Source organism: Ipomoea nil, unplaced genomic scaffold, assembly GCF_001879475.1.
Source record: "Ipomoea nil cultivar Tokyo-kokei standard unplaced genomic scaffold, Asagao_1.1 scaffold2283, whole genome shotgun sequence".
NCBI classification, from domain to species: domain Eukaryota; kingdom Viridiplantae; phylum Streptophyta; class Magnoliopsida; order Solanales; family Convolvulaceae; genus Ipomoea; species Ipomoea nil.
The window spans coordinates 3,523,751-3,542,500 of NW_017618711.1; the positions used below are offsets into that span (position 1 = coordinate 3,523,751).

Genomic DNA, 18,750 nt, shown 5'->3' on the forward strand with positions numbered 1-18,750 from the left:
TACGGCGGTTGCTTCCCCCTGTTTTTCAAAAAGGTCCATCCAAACGCCGCTGTCTCGCCGGATTCCGCCGTGTCGGCCGTTACTCCTGCTGGTTACAACTGCTAGTTCCAATTTCATTCATTTGTTTAATTCTTTTCATTTTAAATAGGTGTTATACCGATATTCTTTCATACCTTAATTTTTGCTTTGTACACGTTGGAGGAACTTTGAACTTCAAATATTTATTTTTTATTTTTATAAAATGTTGTTTTGAGGTTTTAAAATTACTTTTTAATGATAATGTTCCATGTTGATTACTTGTGATTGTATTATCTTTATTATTGTTTTATTGGACAAAATTCAACATCAAACTATAGATAAATATGGGCATATTGTAGTTCACAACTAATAATAATAATAATAATAATAATAATAATAATAATAATAATAATAATAATAATAATAATAATTGTGCGTTGGTTGGGTTGGCCAAGTTCAGCCCCTCTACTCTTTGAGACGTGGTGTTGTGGCTTATAATAGAGGATTGTGGTTAAATGGTTAATGTTCACCTACTTATCACCAATTTATTTTAAGTAGGATATGACAATCAGATAGGCAATGATTAAGCATGCTGGACTTACCGCCATCACAAGATAGGTGATCTCCTGGAAAGTAAGCATAAGTGGTTAAGCGTGCTTGACTTACTGCTATCACAGGATGGGACATAATGCAGCACTACACAAGCTGAGTTACCGCCATCATAGGATGGGGCATAATGCAGCATTACACAAGCCAGGATGTGTACTCGCACTGCCCCGACCTAGCAATGCACTACTGCCACACAACCCACAATGCAACAAATCGAAGTTACAACATGTTTGGTTTACGAAATAAATTTTAAAAGAATAAAAAGCTAGCTTTTCCATATGGAATAAAATAGACAATGAGTAAAATAGGAAATATATTCCATTGCTTGGTTAGCTAAAGGAATAGACTTTATGAATTGTATTCCAATATTTGATAATTTAAGGAATAGAAATGAGATAAATATTCAAAACACAAAAAAAATATCATTTATAAACAACAACAATGTATTTTTTATAATAATAATAATAAGGAAGAAGTGTCAAATATGCCCATCTACTACCTTGAAGTGTTCAATTCTCCCTATCATCTAAAATATAATGTAATTGGACAAACTTACCTCCTAAAATTGTTCGATGAGCTTTTTTCGCAGGTCACCTCTGGGTTGTCAATCCACATTGCTGACATGCATTTTAGTATAATAAAAGTGTGTAATGATGTTGAATTTACTTCCTAAATCTGTGACGACAGCGAGAAAACCCTAGTCCAAACCAAACATATCTTCGCAAATCGCAACAGCAGGAGAAGCACTTGTTCGATTACTCACAAATCTCTCCCACAATATGAACAATTAAAAATTGAAAATCAGAAAGCATGCTTCAGTGATTGATCGAAAAATTCTTCAAATTTCTAAATTATATGCATACAGATGAGTACAATAACAAAAATCTTCATAACAAAATTAGAGATTATTGTATGCTTTTCGGGAACTCACAACGACGGAGATCTAGATTGAAGTGAGAAGTGGGGCATGTAACGGACCTTAGGGTTTGTAGAGAACCGAGAAGAGAGAAAGAGAGTAGAAAGAGAGGTGAGAAGAGATAGATTGAGAGAGAACAGAATTCAGTTATCATTCATCAAAAACATGCCCATTACAATTGAATTATTCCCTTTTATACAACGGCTAAGGAACTACTAAACGACACCGTTTGATTGCTTCATAACGGCTAGCTAACCACTTACTCACACGACAATGTTTCACTCCTTTTCTGCAACGTCTCCAACTGCCTGCTATCACACGACGTCGTTCCCTCTACTCAATTCCCTTAGCTTCATCTGCGATCATTACATTACTCCCTCATTCAAAGGATCCTTGTCCCCAAGGATCAAATGTGGGAAATTGCTTGGTAACGTGGTAGTAATATTCCCAGGTCGCAGCCTCCTCAGGAAAGTTAGCCCACTGAACCAAGATCTGTGTCACTGCATTATTATTCCTCTTGATCAACCTTTTGTTCAAGACTGCAATTGGTTGAGCAAGCACCTCCCCTTCTTGCCCTACCAAAGGAGGCTCATGCTGAGGCACAATTTGATCCCCAACCTTCTTCTTCAATCGTGAAACATGAAATACAAGATGAATTTGTGCACCTGCTGGCAGTGCCAATCTGTAAGCAACAGGCCCCACCTTTGCAATCACCTGATAGGGCCCATAGTACTTAGATGAGAGCTTGATGTTAGTTCTCACAGCCACTGTAGTTTGCCTATAGGGTTGGATTTTCAGATAAACCCAATCCCCCACTTGCAATATTCTTTCACTTCTTTTCTTGTCTGCATGCTATTTCATTCTCTGTTGAGCCACTCTTAGGTTATCTTTGAGTATTGCTAGAAAGGCTTCCCTTTCAGCTATCCACCCTTCCTCTTCCCTTTTCTGCCCAACTCCTAAAGCCAACATAGGTGGTTGATAGCCATAGAGAGCTTGGAATAGTGTACACTGCATGGAGGAGTGGAAATTAGTGTTGTACTAGTATTCTGCCATGTGCAACCACTTGGCCCAATTCCTTGGCTTGTTGGACACCATGCACTTTAGATATGTTTCAATGCATCTATTGACTCTTTCAGTTTGGCCATCTGATTGGGGATGATAGGCAGTGAACATGCTTAATTGTATTTGTAGCTACTTAAAAATTGACTGCCAAAATTTGCTAAGGAACACCTTATCCCTGTCAGTTACAATATCCTCATGTTTCAAACCTATTTTTTTTGAAAATCAAATTATTTTGTTTGATAGTACATAATTATTGTTTTTATGATCTATTAAACACAATCGTTATATCGTGCAGCAGGGCGCGCAATGCATTGTGCGCCCCGCCTTGCCCGAAACGACGTTGTTTTGTTAAGTTGTGTGGGGAGTTGACGCGCCGGAGTTTATGTGTATTCTGTTATCGTACATTCTATTATACAATTATGTACATTTAAAACATGGGATTTTTTTTTTTTTTTTTTTAAGAATTAAGAGTTTATGTGTATTATGTTAAGAGTTTATTTGTATTATGTTAGATTATGTGTATTATCCTTTCAAAAAAGATTATGTGCATTCTATTATACAATTATGTACATTTGAAACATGAATTTTTTTTGTTAAGAAGTTAACAGTAGACACGGTAAACGGAATTTCCAAAAAAAAAAGGTTACAAAATGACGTCGTTTTGGGTCAGGGTGCACAATACATTGTGCGCCCTAGTGCACGATATAATTTGCCTATTAAACACAATCATTATTGCATGGACATTGGTCCACACAAATGACACAATTGTGTGGACCATAAATAAAAAGTACATTTTTAATATACTAAGCGTACATTATTTTTGTACATAAGGTATATTTTTTAAAAGTACATTTTTAATATACTAAGGGTACATTATTTTATATAATGTACCTTTAGTACAAAAATAATTTACCTTCAGTACAAAAATAATGTACATTTAATATAGGGAAAATGACACTTTTTCCCCCTGAGTTATATACTTATAGCATTTTCCCCCCCTCAATTATTTAGGTAAACACATTAGCCCCCTCAATTATTTAAAAAGTGGTGCTTTTCCCCCCGATATATTAAATTGACATTTCTACCCTTAAAGTAAACATTTTATTTATTTTACTTCTTCAAAAAATTATTGCGTATACGTAGGGATGACCACGGTTCGGTTTGAACTGAACCGGACACTAAAGCAATCGAATTTAAAGTTTCCGGTTATGATTCAGATCTAGAACCCAATATTTAGATGTCAATTTATTAAAATTATGTATCAAAAAAATTGAATCTTGAACCGTGAACCGGCGGTTTCGGATTTGGTTCGCGATTTTGAACTGTCTTTATTTTAAAATTTTATTTTTTTATTTTAAAATAGTTTAAATTCAACAATAAATGTATTTTATTTTTTCAGTTCGGAACATGAACCGTCCATTCCAGTTCACGATTTTAATAAACTCTAAATATTGAGTTTCGATTCTAAATTGTAATTGGAATATTTCAGTTTGGTTGCTATAGTGTTTGTTTGGTTTGAACCAAATTATGGTCATAATTTGTTGAAGAAAAAAATAAATGAAATATTTATTTAAAGGATAAATATGTCCATTTAACATTTCAAGGGGAAAAACAGCCACTTCAATAATTCAGGGGGAAAAAATACTATAGGTATATAACTCAGGGTGGAAAAGTGCCATTTTTCCTTTAATATATTAAAAATGTACCTGATATTCATGGTCCACACAATTGTATGGATCATGGTCCACACAATAATTTGCCTATTAAACAAGGGCAGATCAAATTAGCATAAATTCACAATATAATACATAAATCATAAAAAAATTAAAAAGAAGAAGAAGAAGAAGAAGAAGAAGAAGAAGAAGGACCTCAAGAACGATGAAAAGATTGTATGAACGGTATAAAAATTGATTATTATTATTATTTATTTATTTTTTTTTTTGGTTAGACCACGAGGTGTCTTAAACAGGCCCTAAGTGTAGTAGGCCAATCATTATTGTATGGACCATGGTCCACACAAGTTGTGTGGACCATATTTTGTCTACTGTAAAATAATGTACATTCAGTATAAAAATAATGTACATTGTATTCAGAGGATGTACATTATTTTTGTTCTGAGTGTACATTATATTGTATAATGTACATTCAGTACAAAAATAATGTATATTTAGTATATTAAAAATGTATTTTTTGTTATGATTCACATAATATTGTGTGGACCATACGGCACCCTGTATCATATTTAGATTAAATCCGTTTGCAACCCCTTTTTTTCCAACCTTCTTCAAGAATTTTATATAAAAAATAGCTAGCCTAGCTTTCATAAGTATAAGACATTAAGACTTTCCTAAACATAATTTCTATAAATATGTTTTGAATTTCCATAATCATATTCAAAGTTGTCTTACATCAATACTATTCCATAAAACATCGCTTGCTTGCTTGCACCTAGTTAAACCAAACTGGAAGGAAAGATTAGATTTTCCATTGATGGAATGAAGTTATTTGTAAGATTTGTAAAAGTTTCCTGTATTGTTTGCCATGCTGCAAATTGGTTCTTTGTACTGTGAAAACTTTGTATATTTAATACTCCTGTCTCATTTTAGATCTCGTTTACTATTCAGTTAAACCAGCTCTTTCTTTTTTATTTATTGTATGAAAATATGAATTGTGAATAACCTTAGTCAAGCTTGTTAACAGAACCAAATACACATAAAATAGGGACGAAATGCGTTCTTCTTAATCTATATGAATTGGTTCACAATGCAAATCCATGTTAACTGAATCAGACACGACACAAAATGGGACGAAATGAGTACTTTCTAATCTCTATGAACTGTTCACGATACAAATCCTTGTTAACTGAATCAGACACATACACATAAGATGGGATAGAATATAATGAGCACGAACTAGTTCACAATACAAATCTTTGAATTTCATACATTGCAAAGTTCTTAAAAAGTTGCCATTATCATACAACTACTACCAACCAATGACAAACATTAGTAATATGATATATATGTATAATGTCCATAGCTAGTATGGTTTGTATTTTTTACAACCTAGGAAACATCCACAGGTTGCAGAGAACACTGCCAAACATCAGTATATAACACACAAAGGCTGCAGTAGCTGAGATGTGATATCGGAAGCATAATACTTGGACACAGGAGATGTCATCAGGGAACAAGAATTTTGTTGAGCTAATAGTTGAGCAGGATGCAGCAAGCGACAAGAATGCAAGCATCTGTTGTTATGGAATAGGAAATGTTATAAATCATTGAAAATCGAAATTAATGTTCACAAGTTGTCATTTGCTAGTAACTAATAGACAGAATGCTCTTACCATATCAATTATAATGATTGTCAGGATAGTACTTGGTTGGTGATCAGGGTTTTGGATGAAAACATATAGACAATCTACAGTGGCCCAAAACAAGCTCCATGGTATGATCAAGGTCAAGACAGTGGCCAGAAGGCTGCAAGAAACAAGAATAATAACTCAAGGAGTTAGGCTATTGACTACCAAAGTTTCAAGTTTAACTCACAATCTTATTGGTCATTCTTGATTTGAGCTGTCATCTATGAACAACTTATGCTAATCCTTTACTGGCTAAGATCATAAGACAGGTTGCTGGCAGGATCACAAGAGTGCACACCTCCTGAAGTGGCGACATGTTTCTCTCGTCACCCAACAAAAAATTATGAACCCTAAGCCCTAAATCTAGAGAACAAGTCAATCAAGGCAGGCTACCTGCTAAGATCACTCATGCACACCCGGTAGTGGCTGCTTCGCCACCAAAAAAAATTATGAACCCTAAACCCTAAATCTACAACCAAGAACGTATAACAAGTAAGCCAATCAAACAGAAAATTAAGCAGATACACCTATCTCAGGAAGGAAACGGAGAAATGGAGAAAACCCTAATCAAGATATACAAAGGTAAAGCAAGATACCAGAAGGATGGATATTCACGGAAGCCTTCACCGGAGAACAGGAAAAGCAGGCCGGCAACGGAGGTCATAGCCTGAACCACTCTCATATACAAACTTGCGGAAGTCCCTAACGATCCCGGTATCAAGTCCATTATGCCTTTCGTTTTCTTCTCCAATTAGCACCGCCGCCGCTCTTTTATAGTGTCTTTTTGGCCAGATATGTCTGATCTGGCGATAACACGATGAACGACCCGCCATGCCACGTTTATCATCCTGGCCTGGAATGAAAGAGACCAAAAAGGAGATTAATTTAAGGACGATCTGTAACGGTTGGCTTCGTTTAATACTTACCAAAAAGTTGTTTAAATGATAAAGTAGTCTGCGATCCTCGTCGGGGATCATCTCAAAATCCATTTCGTTGCATAAGATTTTCACCGGATAAAGAAACCCTAGTAAGCTTCCGTCCATCATCACTAGCTTCCAATTCTATATATTAATTAAGGATTCGTTTGGAGACTAAAAAATGACTTCTTTGTGTATTTAAGTAAAAATAAAGTTAAAAGAAAGGAATAAGGTTCAAATTGGCCACTGAACGTAACCTGAAAATGCAATTAGGTCACTGAACGAAAAAAAAGGTGCAATTAGGCCACTGAACACTCCAAAAATATGCAATTTCACCTGATAGCAGGTTACCCTCAATTTTAGCAGGTTATCTGCTTACGTGGCAGCTGAGTTGACATTTTTAATAAATTTTAATTAATATTTAATAAATTTTAATAATAACTTTTTATTAAATTTTTTTTTTAAAAATAAAAACGACTTTATTTTATTTTTTATTTATTTTTTTCTAATTTTTTATAAAAATTTATTATTAAAATTAATTATTAAAAATTATTTAAAAATTATTAAAAATGCCAACTAAGCTGCCACGTAAGCAGGTAACCTGCTAAAATTGATGGTAACCTGCTATCCGGTAAAATTGCATACGTTTGGAGAGTTCAGTGGTCTAATTGCACATTTTTTGAGTGTTCAATGGCCTAATTGCACTTTTTTTTCGTTCAATGGCCTAATTGCATTTTCAGGTTACGTTCAGTGGCCAATTTGAACCTTATTCCTAAAAGAAAAATATTCATACTGGTCAACAAAAAAATGTTTAAAAAATTCTTGTCTTTATGGAAAAAATGGTCCGATGGAAATAATCGCCGAAACCTTCTCTGAAAAATCCTCATCAACGGCGATCAATCGATCGTCGGAGGATCATGCAATGTCTGAAAGAAGTGCCAAGAAGTCGAAGAGAGACAGAAGTTCTCTTGAATCACCATCGCCATCAAGGCTAGGAGGAGGCCGGGGCCCAAGGAACCCCCGATGCGTTCGATCTGAAATCGCCGGAATCCGCCCAGTGGAAGACTCCAGCGGACACTCCCAACAAGACTTGTTCGAGATTGTTCACCACCGATCAGAATGACACATTCGAGGTTTCGGATGATGAAGGCATGGACGATGAAGGCGACCCAACCTGTCCGATAATCCCAATCACAAGAGAGGAGAAAGAATGAATCCGACGTCCATGGAGGAAAACGCTAATAATTAGGGTTTTCGGAAGGAAAGTAGGTTATGCATATCTTGTACAAAGACTCCAGAAGCTGTGGAAACCAGAGGCGCCGTTCGAGCTAATTGCCCTAGAAAACGAATACATTATCGCGAAATTCGAATCTATGAGAGATTATGACATCGCCAAATACAGAGGGCCATGGATTATTCTTGATCACTACCTAACTGTTAAGGAGTGGGTGCCAAATTTTGATCCAAGAAACAATGTAACGGAGAAGATACTTGCCTGGGTTAGGTTCCCGTCGGTTTGAATCGAGTATTTCGAAGAAGAATTCCTCATGAAAATAGCAAGGAAGGTTGGACGTTCCGTGAAGGTGGATTATACAACGAGTTTGATTTCCAAAGGAAAATTTGCACGGGTGTGTATCGAAGTAGACATCTCAAAGCCGCTCATGGCCAAATACACGCTGAGTGACACAGTTTGGCCAATTGTTTATGAAGGGAGCAAACAAGTTACAAGCAGCCTTGTTTTAACTACTCCAAAGTCTGCGCCTGATATCCATGCTCGGACTGCCATAAACCACTGCTAGACTCCACTATTTTTTTCCAGGAATCTCGATATCAATTTTGACGAATTGGGAATTGGTTTTCGAGATATTGACATTGAGGGAGTTATTCCAAAGGACCCATATTCCTCGACTCATGCCCATGCCTCCACCCTAACCCAATTTTCACAATTTAGCTTGATACAAACGTCATCCGTACCATTACTTGAAATTTTTTGCTCAAGAATACAAAAGAAAGCAAGATTATACTGTCTAATGATGGAGAGAGCGGCCCTCAAGTATTTTTCGAGGCTGCCCCCAGACTATTCCAGACGATAAAAATCAGGGGAAGCAAAACAAAAAAGAAATCGCGGAAAACAACCAGCAACGAAGCAAACGAAAGCACAAGGATGGTGAACCTCAGGTAGCGTCCCCTTCTGGGGTGCCACCCTTACCACCTCCCTCTATACAATCATGCCATGGATCCGCATCTAGAGCCATTTTGTCTTGACTTACAACAATTCATAACCAATGGCTGCCCAGGATCACTAGAGTTTAATTAAGAATGAATATGAAAATTTTAATCTTTGAAGCTGGAGAGGATCAACCGGTGGAGGATGGTGGCGATAAAACGGAGGCAAAGGAGGGTCACCGTAACCAAGGTAACGATAACTTGGATGGACCACGGTGGAGGACGATGGCGATAAAACGGAGGCAAAGAAGGGTCACTGGAACCAAGGTAACGTAACTTGGATGGATCACGGTGGAGGACGATGGCGATAAAACGGAGGCAAAGGAGGGTCACCAGAACCAAGGTAACGGTAACTTGGATGGACCAAGGTAACGCTAACTTGGATGGTAGAACCAAGGTAACGGTAACTTGGATGGTAGAACCAAGGTAACGGTAACTTGGATGGTAGAACCAAGGTAACGGTAACTTGGATGGACCAAGGTAAAGCAAGGAACCAGCGGTGAAGGAAGGGGGACGGTGGCGGCCAATGTAATGGTAACTTGGAAGGTAGTAGATGGTCTAACCAAGGGGGAAGGCGAGGGAGGACGGTGGCGATAAGACGGAGGCAAAGGAGGGTCACCGGAACCAAGGTAACGGTAATTTGGAGATACGACGGGAAATTACGGAATCATACAGATCTTGGATGGTGGCACCAAAAAGGAATTACATATAGAATATCAACCAAAATGGTTGGAATAATTCCAAGCATGGTAATGATAATGGTGACCACAACAAAGTCAAACCGAGTCAGACCCACAGTAACACTCCAATTGACAAACATACTGGTACAATTTCAGCTCACACTTATATTAATGGGGGTGTAGCTCATATGGTAGAGCACTCGCTTCGCATGCGAGAGGTACGGGGTTCAATTCCTTGCACCTCCATGTGGTTAGTTTTGTCGACATTAAATCATATATATATATATATATATATATATATATATATATATATATATATATATATAATGAATGAGATTTATGGATGGGGATGTAACTCAGATAGTAGAACGCTCGCTTAGCATGCGAGAGGTACGGGGATCGATACCTCGCATCACTAATTTTAATCTTTGAAGCTAGAGAAGATCCAACGGTGGAGGACGGTGGCGATAAAACGGAGGCAAAGGAGGGTCACCGGAACCAAGGTAACGGTAACGTGGATGGACCACGGAGGTAACGGTAACGTGGATGGACCACGGAGGTAACGGTAACGTGGATGGACCAAGGTAACGCTAACTTGGATGGTAGAACCAAGGTAACGGTAACTTGGATGGTAGAACCAAGGTAACGGTAACTTGGATGGACCAAGGTAAAGCAAGGAACCAGCGGTGAAGGAAGGGGGACGGTGGCGGCCAATGTAATGGTAACTTGGAAGGTAGTAGATGGTCTAACCAAGGGGGAAGGCGAGGGAGGACGGTGGCGATAAGACGGAGGCAAAGGAGGGTCACTGGAACCAAGGTAACGGTAATTTGGAGATACGACGGGAAATTACGGAATCATACAGATCTTGGATGGTGGCACCAAAAAGGAATTACATACAGAATATCAACCAAAATGGTTGGAATAATTCCAAGCATGTTAATGATAATGGTGACCACAACAAAGTCAAACCGAGTCAGACCCACAGTAACACTCCAATTGACAAACATACTGGTACAATTTCAGCTCACACTTATATTAATGGGGGTGTAGCTCATATGGTAGAGCGCTCGCTTCGCATGCGAGAGGTACGGGGTTTAATTCCATGCACCTCCATGTGGTTAGTTTTGTCGACATTAAATCATATATATATATATATATATATATATATATATATATATATATATATATATATATATATATATATATATATATATATATATATATATATATATATAATGAATGAGATTTATGGATGGGGATGTAACTCAGATAGTAGAACGCTCGCTTAGTATGCGAGAGGTACGGGGATCGATACCTCGCATCTCCAATTTTAATCTTTGAAGCTGGAGAAGATCCAACGGTGGAGGACGGTGGCGATAAAACGGAGGCAAAGGAGGGTCACCGGAACCAAGGTAACGGTAACGTGGATGGACCACGGAGGTAACGGTAACGTGGATGGACCACGGAGGTAACGGTAACGTGGATGGACCACGGAGGTAACGGTAACGTGGATGGACCACGGAGGTAACGGTAACGTGGATGGACCACGGAGGTAACGGTAACGTGGATAGACCACGGAGGTAACGGTAACTTGGATGGAGCATGGTGGAGGACGGTGGCGATAAAACAGAGGCAAAGGAGGGAGACCAGAACCAAGGTAACGCTAACTTGGATGGTAAAACCAAGGTAACGCTAACTTGGATGGTAAAACCATGGTAACGCTAACTTGGATGGTAAAACCAAGGTAACGCTAACTTGGATTGTTGAACCAAGGTAACGCTAAATTGGATTGTTGAACCAAGGTAACGCTAACTTGGATTGTTGAACCAAGGTAATGCTAACTTGGATTGTAGAACTAAGGTAACGCTAACATGGACAGTAGAACCAAGGTAACGCTAACTTGGATTGTAGAACCAAGGTAACGCTAACTTGGATTGTAGAACCAAGGTAACGCTAACTTGGATTGTAGAACCAAGGTAACGCTAACTTGGATTGTAGAACCAAGGTAACGCTAACTTGGATTGTAGAACCAAGGTAACGCTAACTTGGATTGTAGAACCAAGGTAACGCTAACTTGGATTGTAGAACCAAGGTAACGCTAACTTGGATTGTAGAACCAAGGTAACGCTAACTTGGATTGTAGAACCAAGGTAACGCTAACTTGGATTGTAGAACCAAGGTAACGCTAACTTGGATTGTAGAACCAAGGTAACGCTAACATGGATTGTAGAACCAAGTTGGATTGTAGAACCAAGGTAACGCTAACCTGGATTGTAGAACCAAGGTAACGGTAACTTGGATGGTAGAACCAAGGTAACGCTAACTTGGATGCTAGAACCAAGGTAACACTAACTTGGATGGACCAAGGTAAAGCAAGGAACCAGGGGTGGAGGAAGGGGGATGGTGGCGACCAAGGTAACGGTAACTTGGATGGTAGTAGATGGTCTAACCAAGGGGGAAGGCGAGGGAGGACGGTGGCGATAATACGGAGGCAAAGGAGGGTCACCGGAACCAAGGTAACGGTAATATAGAGATACGACGGGAAGTTACAGAATCATACAGATCATGGATGGTGGCACCAAAAAGGAATTACATATAGAATAACAACCAAAATGGTTGGAATAATTCCAAGCATGGTAAAGATATTGGTGACCAAAACAAAGTCAAACCGAGTCAGACGCACAATAACACTCCAATTGACAAACATACTAGTATAATTTATGCTCACAATCCTATTAATGGGGGTGTAGCTCATATGGTAGAGCGCTTGCTTCGCATGCGAGAGGCACGGGGTTTCATTCCCTACACCTCCATGTGTTTAGTTTTGTCGACATTAATTCAATCTAAAAGTGATTTTGATTATATATATATATATATATATATATATATATATATATAGTTTTGTCGACATTAATTCAATCTAAAAGTGATTTTGATTATATATATATATATATATATGTATGTATATGTATATGTATATATATATATATATATATATATATATATATATATATATATATATAATGAATGTGATTATGGACGAGGATGTAGCTCAGGTGGTAGAGCGCTTGCTTAGCATGCGAGAGGTACAGGGATCGATACCCCACATCTCCAATTGTATTTAACAACAATTCATAACTAATGGTTGCCCAGGATCACTAGAGTTTAATTAAGAATCAATATGAAAATTTTAATCTTTGAAACTGGAGAGGACCCAACGTTGGACAACGGTGGCGATAAAATGGAGGCAAAGGAGGGTCACCGGAACCAAGGTAACGCTAACTTGGATGGTAGAACAAAGGTAACGCTAACTTGGATGTTTGAACCAAGGTAACGGCAACTTGGATTGTAGAACCAAGGTAACGACAACTTGGATGGTAGAACCAACGTAACGGTAACATGGATGATAGAACCAAGGTAACGACAACTTGGATGGTAGAACCAAGGTAACGGTAACCTTTTGAAGCTGGAGAGGACCCAACGGTGGACGACGGTGGGGAGGCAAAGGAGGGTCACCGGAACCAAGGTAACTCTAACTTGGATAGACAACTGTAGAGGACGGTTGCGATAAAACGGAGGCTAAAGAGGGTCACCGGAACCAAGGTAACGCTAACTTGGATGGTAGAACCAAGGTAATGGTAACTTGGATGGTAGAACCAAGGTAACGACAACTTGGATGGTAGAACCAAGCTAACGGTAACTTGGATGGACCAAGGTAAAACAAGGAACCAGGGGTGGAGAAAGGGCGACGGTGGCGACCAAGGTAACGGTAACTTGTATGGTAGTGTATGGTCTAACCAAGGGAGAAGGCGAGGGAGGACGGTGGCGATAAGACGGAGGCAAAGGAGGGTCACCGGAACCAAGGTAACGGTAATTTAGAGATACGACGGGAAGTTACAGAATCATACAGATCTTGGATGATGGCACCAAAAAGGAATTACATATAGAATAACAACCAAAATGGTTGGAATAATCCAAACATGTTAAAGATACTGTTGACCAGAACAAAGTCAAACCGAGTCGGACCCATAGTAACACTCCAATTGACAAACATACATGTATAATTTCTGCTCACAATCATATTAATAGGGGTGTAGCTCATATGGTTGAGCGCTCACTTCGCATGTGAGAGGCACGGGGTTCAATCCCCTGCACCCTCCATGTGGTTAGTTTTGTCGACATTTATTCAATTTAAAAGTGATTTTGATCACATATATATATATATATATATATATATATATATATATATATATATATATATATATATATATATATATATATATATATATATATTTATACATACATATATATACATACATATATATACATACATATATATACATACATATATATATATATATACATATATATATATATATATACATATATATATATATATATATACATATATATATATATATATATATATATATATATATATATATATATATATATATATATATATATATATATATATATATATATATATATATATATATAATGAATGAGATTATGGACGGGGATGTAGCTTAGATGGTAGAGCGCTCGCTTAGCATGCGAGAGGTACGGGGATCGATAACCCGCATCTCCAATTGTATTCTACAATAATTCATAACTAATGGTTGCCCATGATCACTAGAGTATCTGCAATAATTCATAACTAATGGTTGCCCAGGATCACTAGAGTTTTATTAAGAATGAATGTGAAAATTTTAATCTCTGAAGCTTGAGAAGACCTAACGATAAAATGGAGGCAAAAGAGGGTCACCGGAACCAAGGTAACGGTAACTTGGATGGAACCAAGGTAACGCTAACTTGGATGGTAGAACCAAGGTAACGCTAACTTGTATGGTAGAACCAAGGTAACGGTAACTTGGATGGTAGAACCAAGGTAATGGTAACTTGGATGGACCAAGGTAAAGCAAGGTACTAGGGGTGGAGGGAGGGGGACGCCAAGGTAACGCTAACTTGGATGGTAGAACCAAGGTAACGCTAACTTGGATGGTAGAACCAAGGTAACGCTAACCTGGATGGTAGAACCAAGATAACGGTAACTTGGATGGACCAAGGTAAAGCAAGGAACCAGGGTGGAGGAAGGGGGACGGTGGCGACCAAGGTAACGGTAACCTTTTGAAGCTGGAGAGGACCCAACGGTGGCGATAAAATGGAGGCAAAGGAGGGTCACCGGAACCAAGATAACGCTAACTTGGATAGACCACGGTGAAGGACGGTGGCGATAAAACGGAGGCAAAGGAGGGTCACCGGAACCAAGGTAACGCTAACTTGGATGGTAGAACCTAGGTAACGGTAACTTGGATGGTAGAACTAAGGTAACGACAACTTGGATGGTAAAACCAAGGTAACGGTAACTTGGATGGACCAAGGTAAAGCAAGGAACCAGGGGTGGAGGAAGGGGGACGGTGGCGACCAAGGTAACGGTAACTTGGATGGTAGTAGATGGTCTAACCAAGGGCGAAGGCGAGGGAGGACGGTGGCGATAAGACGAAGGCAAAGGAGGCTCACCGGAACCAGGGTAACGGTAATTTGTAGATCGAAGTTACATAATCATACAGATCTTGGATGGTAGCACCAAAAAGGAATTACATACAGAATAACAACCAAATTGGTTGGAATAATTCCAAGCATGGTAAAGATAATGGTGACCACAACAAAGTCAAACCGAGTCAGACCCACAGTAACACTCCAATTGACAAACATACTAGTATAATTTCAGCTCACACCCATATTAATGGGGGTGTAGCTCATATGGTAGAGTGCTCGCATCGCATGCGAGAGGTAAGGGTTTTAATTCCTCGCACCTCCATGTGGTTAGTTTTGTTGACATTAAATCATTAATTCAATTTAAAAGTGATTTTGATTATATATATATATATATATATATATATATATATATATATATATATATATATATATATATATATATATATATATATATATATATATATATATATATATATATATATATATATATATATATATATATATATATATATATATATATATATAAAATGAATGAGACTATGGATGGGGATGTAACTCAGATAGTAGAACGCTCGCTTAGCATGCGAGAAGTACAGGGATCGATACCCCGCATCTCCAATTTTAATCTTTGAAGCTCGAGAAGATCCAATGGTGGAGGACGGTGGCGATAAAACGGAGGCAAAGGATGGTGGCGATAAAACGGAGGCAAAGGACTGAGGCGATAAAACGGAGGCAAAGGAGGTTCACCGGAACCAAGGTAACGGTAACTTGGATGGACCAAGGAGGTAACGGTAACTTGGATAGACAATGGTGGAGGACGGTGGCGATAAAACAGTGGCAAAGGAGGGTCACCGGAACCAAGGTAACGCTAACTTGGATGGTAGAACCAAGGTAACGCTAACTTGGATTGTAGAACCAAGGTAACTCTAACTTGGATTGTAGAACCAAGGTAACTCTAACTTGGATTGTAGAACCAAGGTAACGCTAACTTGGATTGTATAACCAAGGTAACACTAACTTGGATTGTATGTAACACCCCGTGTTACGACCCCTAACCCTAACAAAGTATTTAATCACTTGCCCTAAAAGGAGAATTAAAAACCCATTAATCAACTAAGAAAGACCCACCATAGTTCATGGGCCCACATCCCTATATTCAACCCCTTAATTCTATAAGGAATAGAATTAGTAAGCCCATAGTGTTTAGACCCCAATTGGGACTCTTAGGAATATATATAAATATAGGGTCATAGGAGGCACCTAGATCTTACACCACAATAATCTCTCACCACACAAGGAGTTCCAAGAATCCCCTTTAGGAGAAATCAAGAAAGAAGAAAGCTTAAAGAAAGACTCTTCATAGCCAAGGAAATTAATTAATGCTAAGAGGTAACCCATGTCTCAACAAAACCTATTTTCTTAGCTATGATCTCCCTCTTAGGCCTCCCTCTATATTCTCGTGTCTTGATGAATTCTTCTATGATAGTTGTGTTATGATCTTGTTGATTGATAAGATGATTTATATGCCTTCTTGATGATCTTGATGTTGAAAAGAAGTTCTTGATTTAGATATAATGATTCTTGATGAATCTTGATATTTCTTGATGTTAAAGATAAAGTATGTTCTGGATGGTTTGGGCGGGATTAGAGCCCTAGGATGAATTGGGAATTTGCATTGTGATGTTCTTGATTTATATTTGGGTGGAAATACACGTAAGATTATTTATATGTCTATCCCCTCCCAATGGATTGTCCTGGTTTAAGACTCAGAAGTGGCTGAGGCCAAATTGATTTACTTCTTGGACTACAGGTCCAACTATGGGCCTCGGTGCTATGACCCACCGGACCTGAACGCGCCAGGACGGTGTGTAGGGCCAATAAGCCGAGGAAGGCTGTAGTCCACCCACCTGAGTAATCAGGCGGTGTGTAGGGCTACGGTCGAGTCTATTCCCCGTTGTCACTTAACTATCTATTACTGTTAACATGCTTACCTCTACTTGTTGAGTCTATTCCCGGTTTTAAAGGCTAGAGTCTCCTAAGTATATCTTCCTGCTTCAAAATGATTTTCCTATATCTGTATCTATACATATTGTATTTCAACACGTTGGAGTGGGTTACCAGCATCTCTCACTGAACAGATATATTTGGCTTTCAGGCACAGATGAGTAGACACCGGAGCGCGCTAGAGACGTGAAACGTATAGTAGATAGTTCCCTTTCGGCCTGCGTGCCATATTTATGTATTGACATTATTGAGGATCCTAGTTAGTTTGCCTGTGCACTTGGGTTCTCTAGCCCAGGTGTGGCATAACACCCCATAATCTTATATTATGTTTCCGGGATTTTATAAGGATTACCTTTATTATATAAGTTTTAAATGTTCTAAAATTCTGGGGTGTTACATTGTAGAACCAAGATAACGCCAACTTGGATTGTAGAACCAAGATAACGCTAACTTGGATGGTAGAACCAAGGTCACGGTAACTTGGATGGACCAAGGTAAAGCAAGGAACCAACGGTGGAGAAAGGGAGACGGTGGCGACCAAGGTAACGGGAACTTGGATGGTAGTAGATGGTCTAACAAAGGGGAAGGCGAGGGAGGACGGTGGCGATAAGACGGAGGCGAAGGAGGGTCACCGGAACCAAGGTAACAGTAATTTAGAGATACGACGGGAAGTTACAGAATCATACAGATCTTGGATGGTGGCACCAAAAAGGAATTACATATAGAATAACAACCAAAATGGTTGGAATAATTCTAAGCATGATAAAGATACTGGTGACCAGAACAAAGTCAAATCGAGTCACACCCACAGTAACACTCCAATTGACAAACATACTAGTATAATTTCTGCTCATAACCATATTAATGGGGGTGTAGCTCATATGGTAGAGCTCTCGCTTTGCATGCGAGAGGTACGGGGTTTGATTCCCTGCACCTCCATGTGGTTATATATATATATATATATATATATATATATATATATATATATATATATATATATATATATATATATATATATATGTATAATGAATGAGATTATGGAAGGGGATGTAGCTCAGATGGTAGAGCGCTCGCTTAGCATGCGAGAGGTACGGGGATCGATACCCCGCATCTCCAATTGTATTTTACAACAATTCATAACTAATGGTTTCCTAGGACCACTAGAGTTTAATGAAGAATGAATACGAAAATTTTAATCTTTGAAGACCCAACGGTGGACGGCGGTGGCGATAAAATGGAGGCAAAGGAGGGTCACTGGAACCAAGGTAACGGTAACTTGGATGGAGGACGGTGGCGATAAAATGAAGGTAAAGGAGGGTCACTGGAACCAAGGTAACGCTAATTTGGATGGTAGAACCAAGGTAACGGCAACTTGACCAAGGTAATGCTAACTTGGATGTTAGAACCAATGTAACGGCAACTTGGATGGTAGAAACAAGGTAACGGTAACTT

At 38.6% G+C, this 18,750-nt stretch overlaps 1 protein-coding gene, 1 long non-coding RNA gene and 4 other non-coding genes across 6 annotated transcripts; 5 read left to right on the plus strand and 1 right to left on the minus strand.

The window, feature by feature from the left end:
- Window positions 1–1,921: 1,921 nt before the first annotated feature.
- On the minus strand, window positions 1,922–6,974 carry LOC109151196 (CASP-like protein 5C3). The gene is made up of 4 exons (XM_019299114.1): window positions 6,566–6,974; window positions 5,955–6,087; window positions 5,727–5,855; window positions 1,922–2,257 (listed from the first exon to the last, which is right to left on the minus strand). Exons 1-4 carry the CDS (start codon window positions 6,694–6,696, stop codon window positions 1,922–1,924), a joined length of 729 nt encoding a protein of 242 aa, XP_019154659.1. The 5' UTR covers window positions 6,697–6,974.
- Window positions 6,975–9,965: 2,991 nt separating this feature from the next.
- TRNAA-CGC lies at window positions 9,966–10,038 on the plus strand. The gene has a single exon. It is a non-coding gene; the product is annotated as a tRNA-Ala (tRNA).
- A 196-nt stretch (window positions 10,039–10,234) lies between these two features.
- LOC109151259 lies at window positions 10,235–10,597 on the plus strand. The gene is made up of 3 exons (XR_002049274.1): window positions 10,235–10,295; window positions 10,406–10,423; window positions 10,526–10,597. It is a non-coding gene; the product is annotated as an uncharacterized LOC109151259 (long non-coding RNA).
- Window positions 10,598–14,310: 3,713 nt separating this feature from the next.
- TRNAA-AGC lies at window positions 14,311–14,383 on the plus strand. Its single transcript has one exon. It is a non-coding gene; the product is annotated as a tRNA-Ala (tRNA).
- Window positions 14,384–18,164: 3,781 nt separating this feature from the next.
- Window positions 18,165–18,237, plus strand: TRNAA-UGC. The gene has a single exon. It is a non-coding gene; the product is annotated as a tRNA-Ala (tRNA).
- A 104-nt stretch (window positions 18,238–18,341) lies between these two features.
- Window positions 18,342–18,414, plus strand: TRNAA-AGC. The gene has a single exon. It is a non-coding gene; the product is annotated as a tRNA-Ala (tRNA).
- The last annotated feature ends 336 nt before the right edge of the window (window positions 18,415–18,750 follow it).

Bases quoted from the DNA above. Each gene is read 5' to 3' on its own strand.
- LOC109151196 (XM_019299114.1), bottom strand. From the start codon at position 6,696: ATGGACTTGATACCGGGATCGTTAGGGACTTCCGCAAGTTTGTATATG. The intron at 6,088-6,565 runs GTATCTTGCTTT...TGTTTCTTGCAG, and splicing joins CGTGAATATCCATCCTTCTG to CCTTCTGGCCACTGTCTTGA. The intron at 2,258-5,726 runs GTGTGTTATATA...GGGCCCTATCAG, and splicing joins TCTCAGCTACTGCAGCCTTT to GTGATTGCAAAGGTGGGGCC.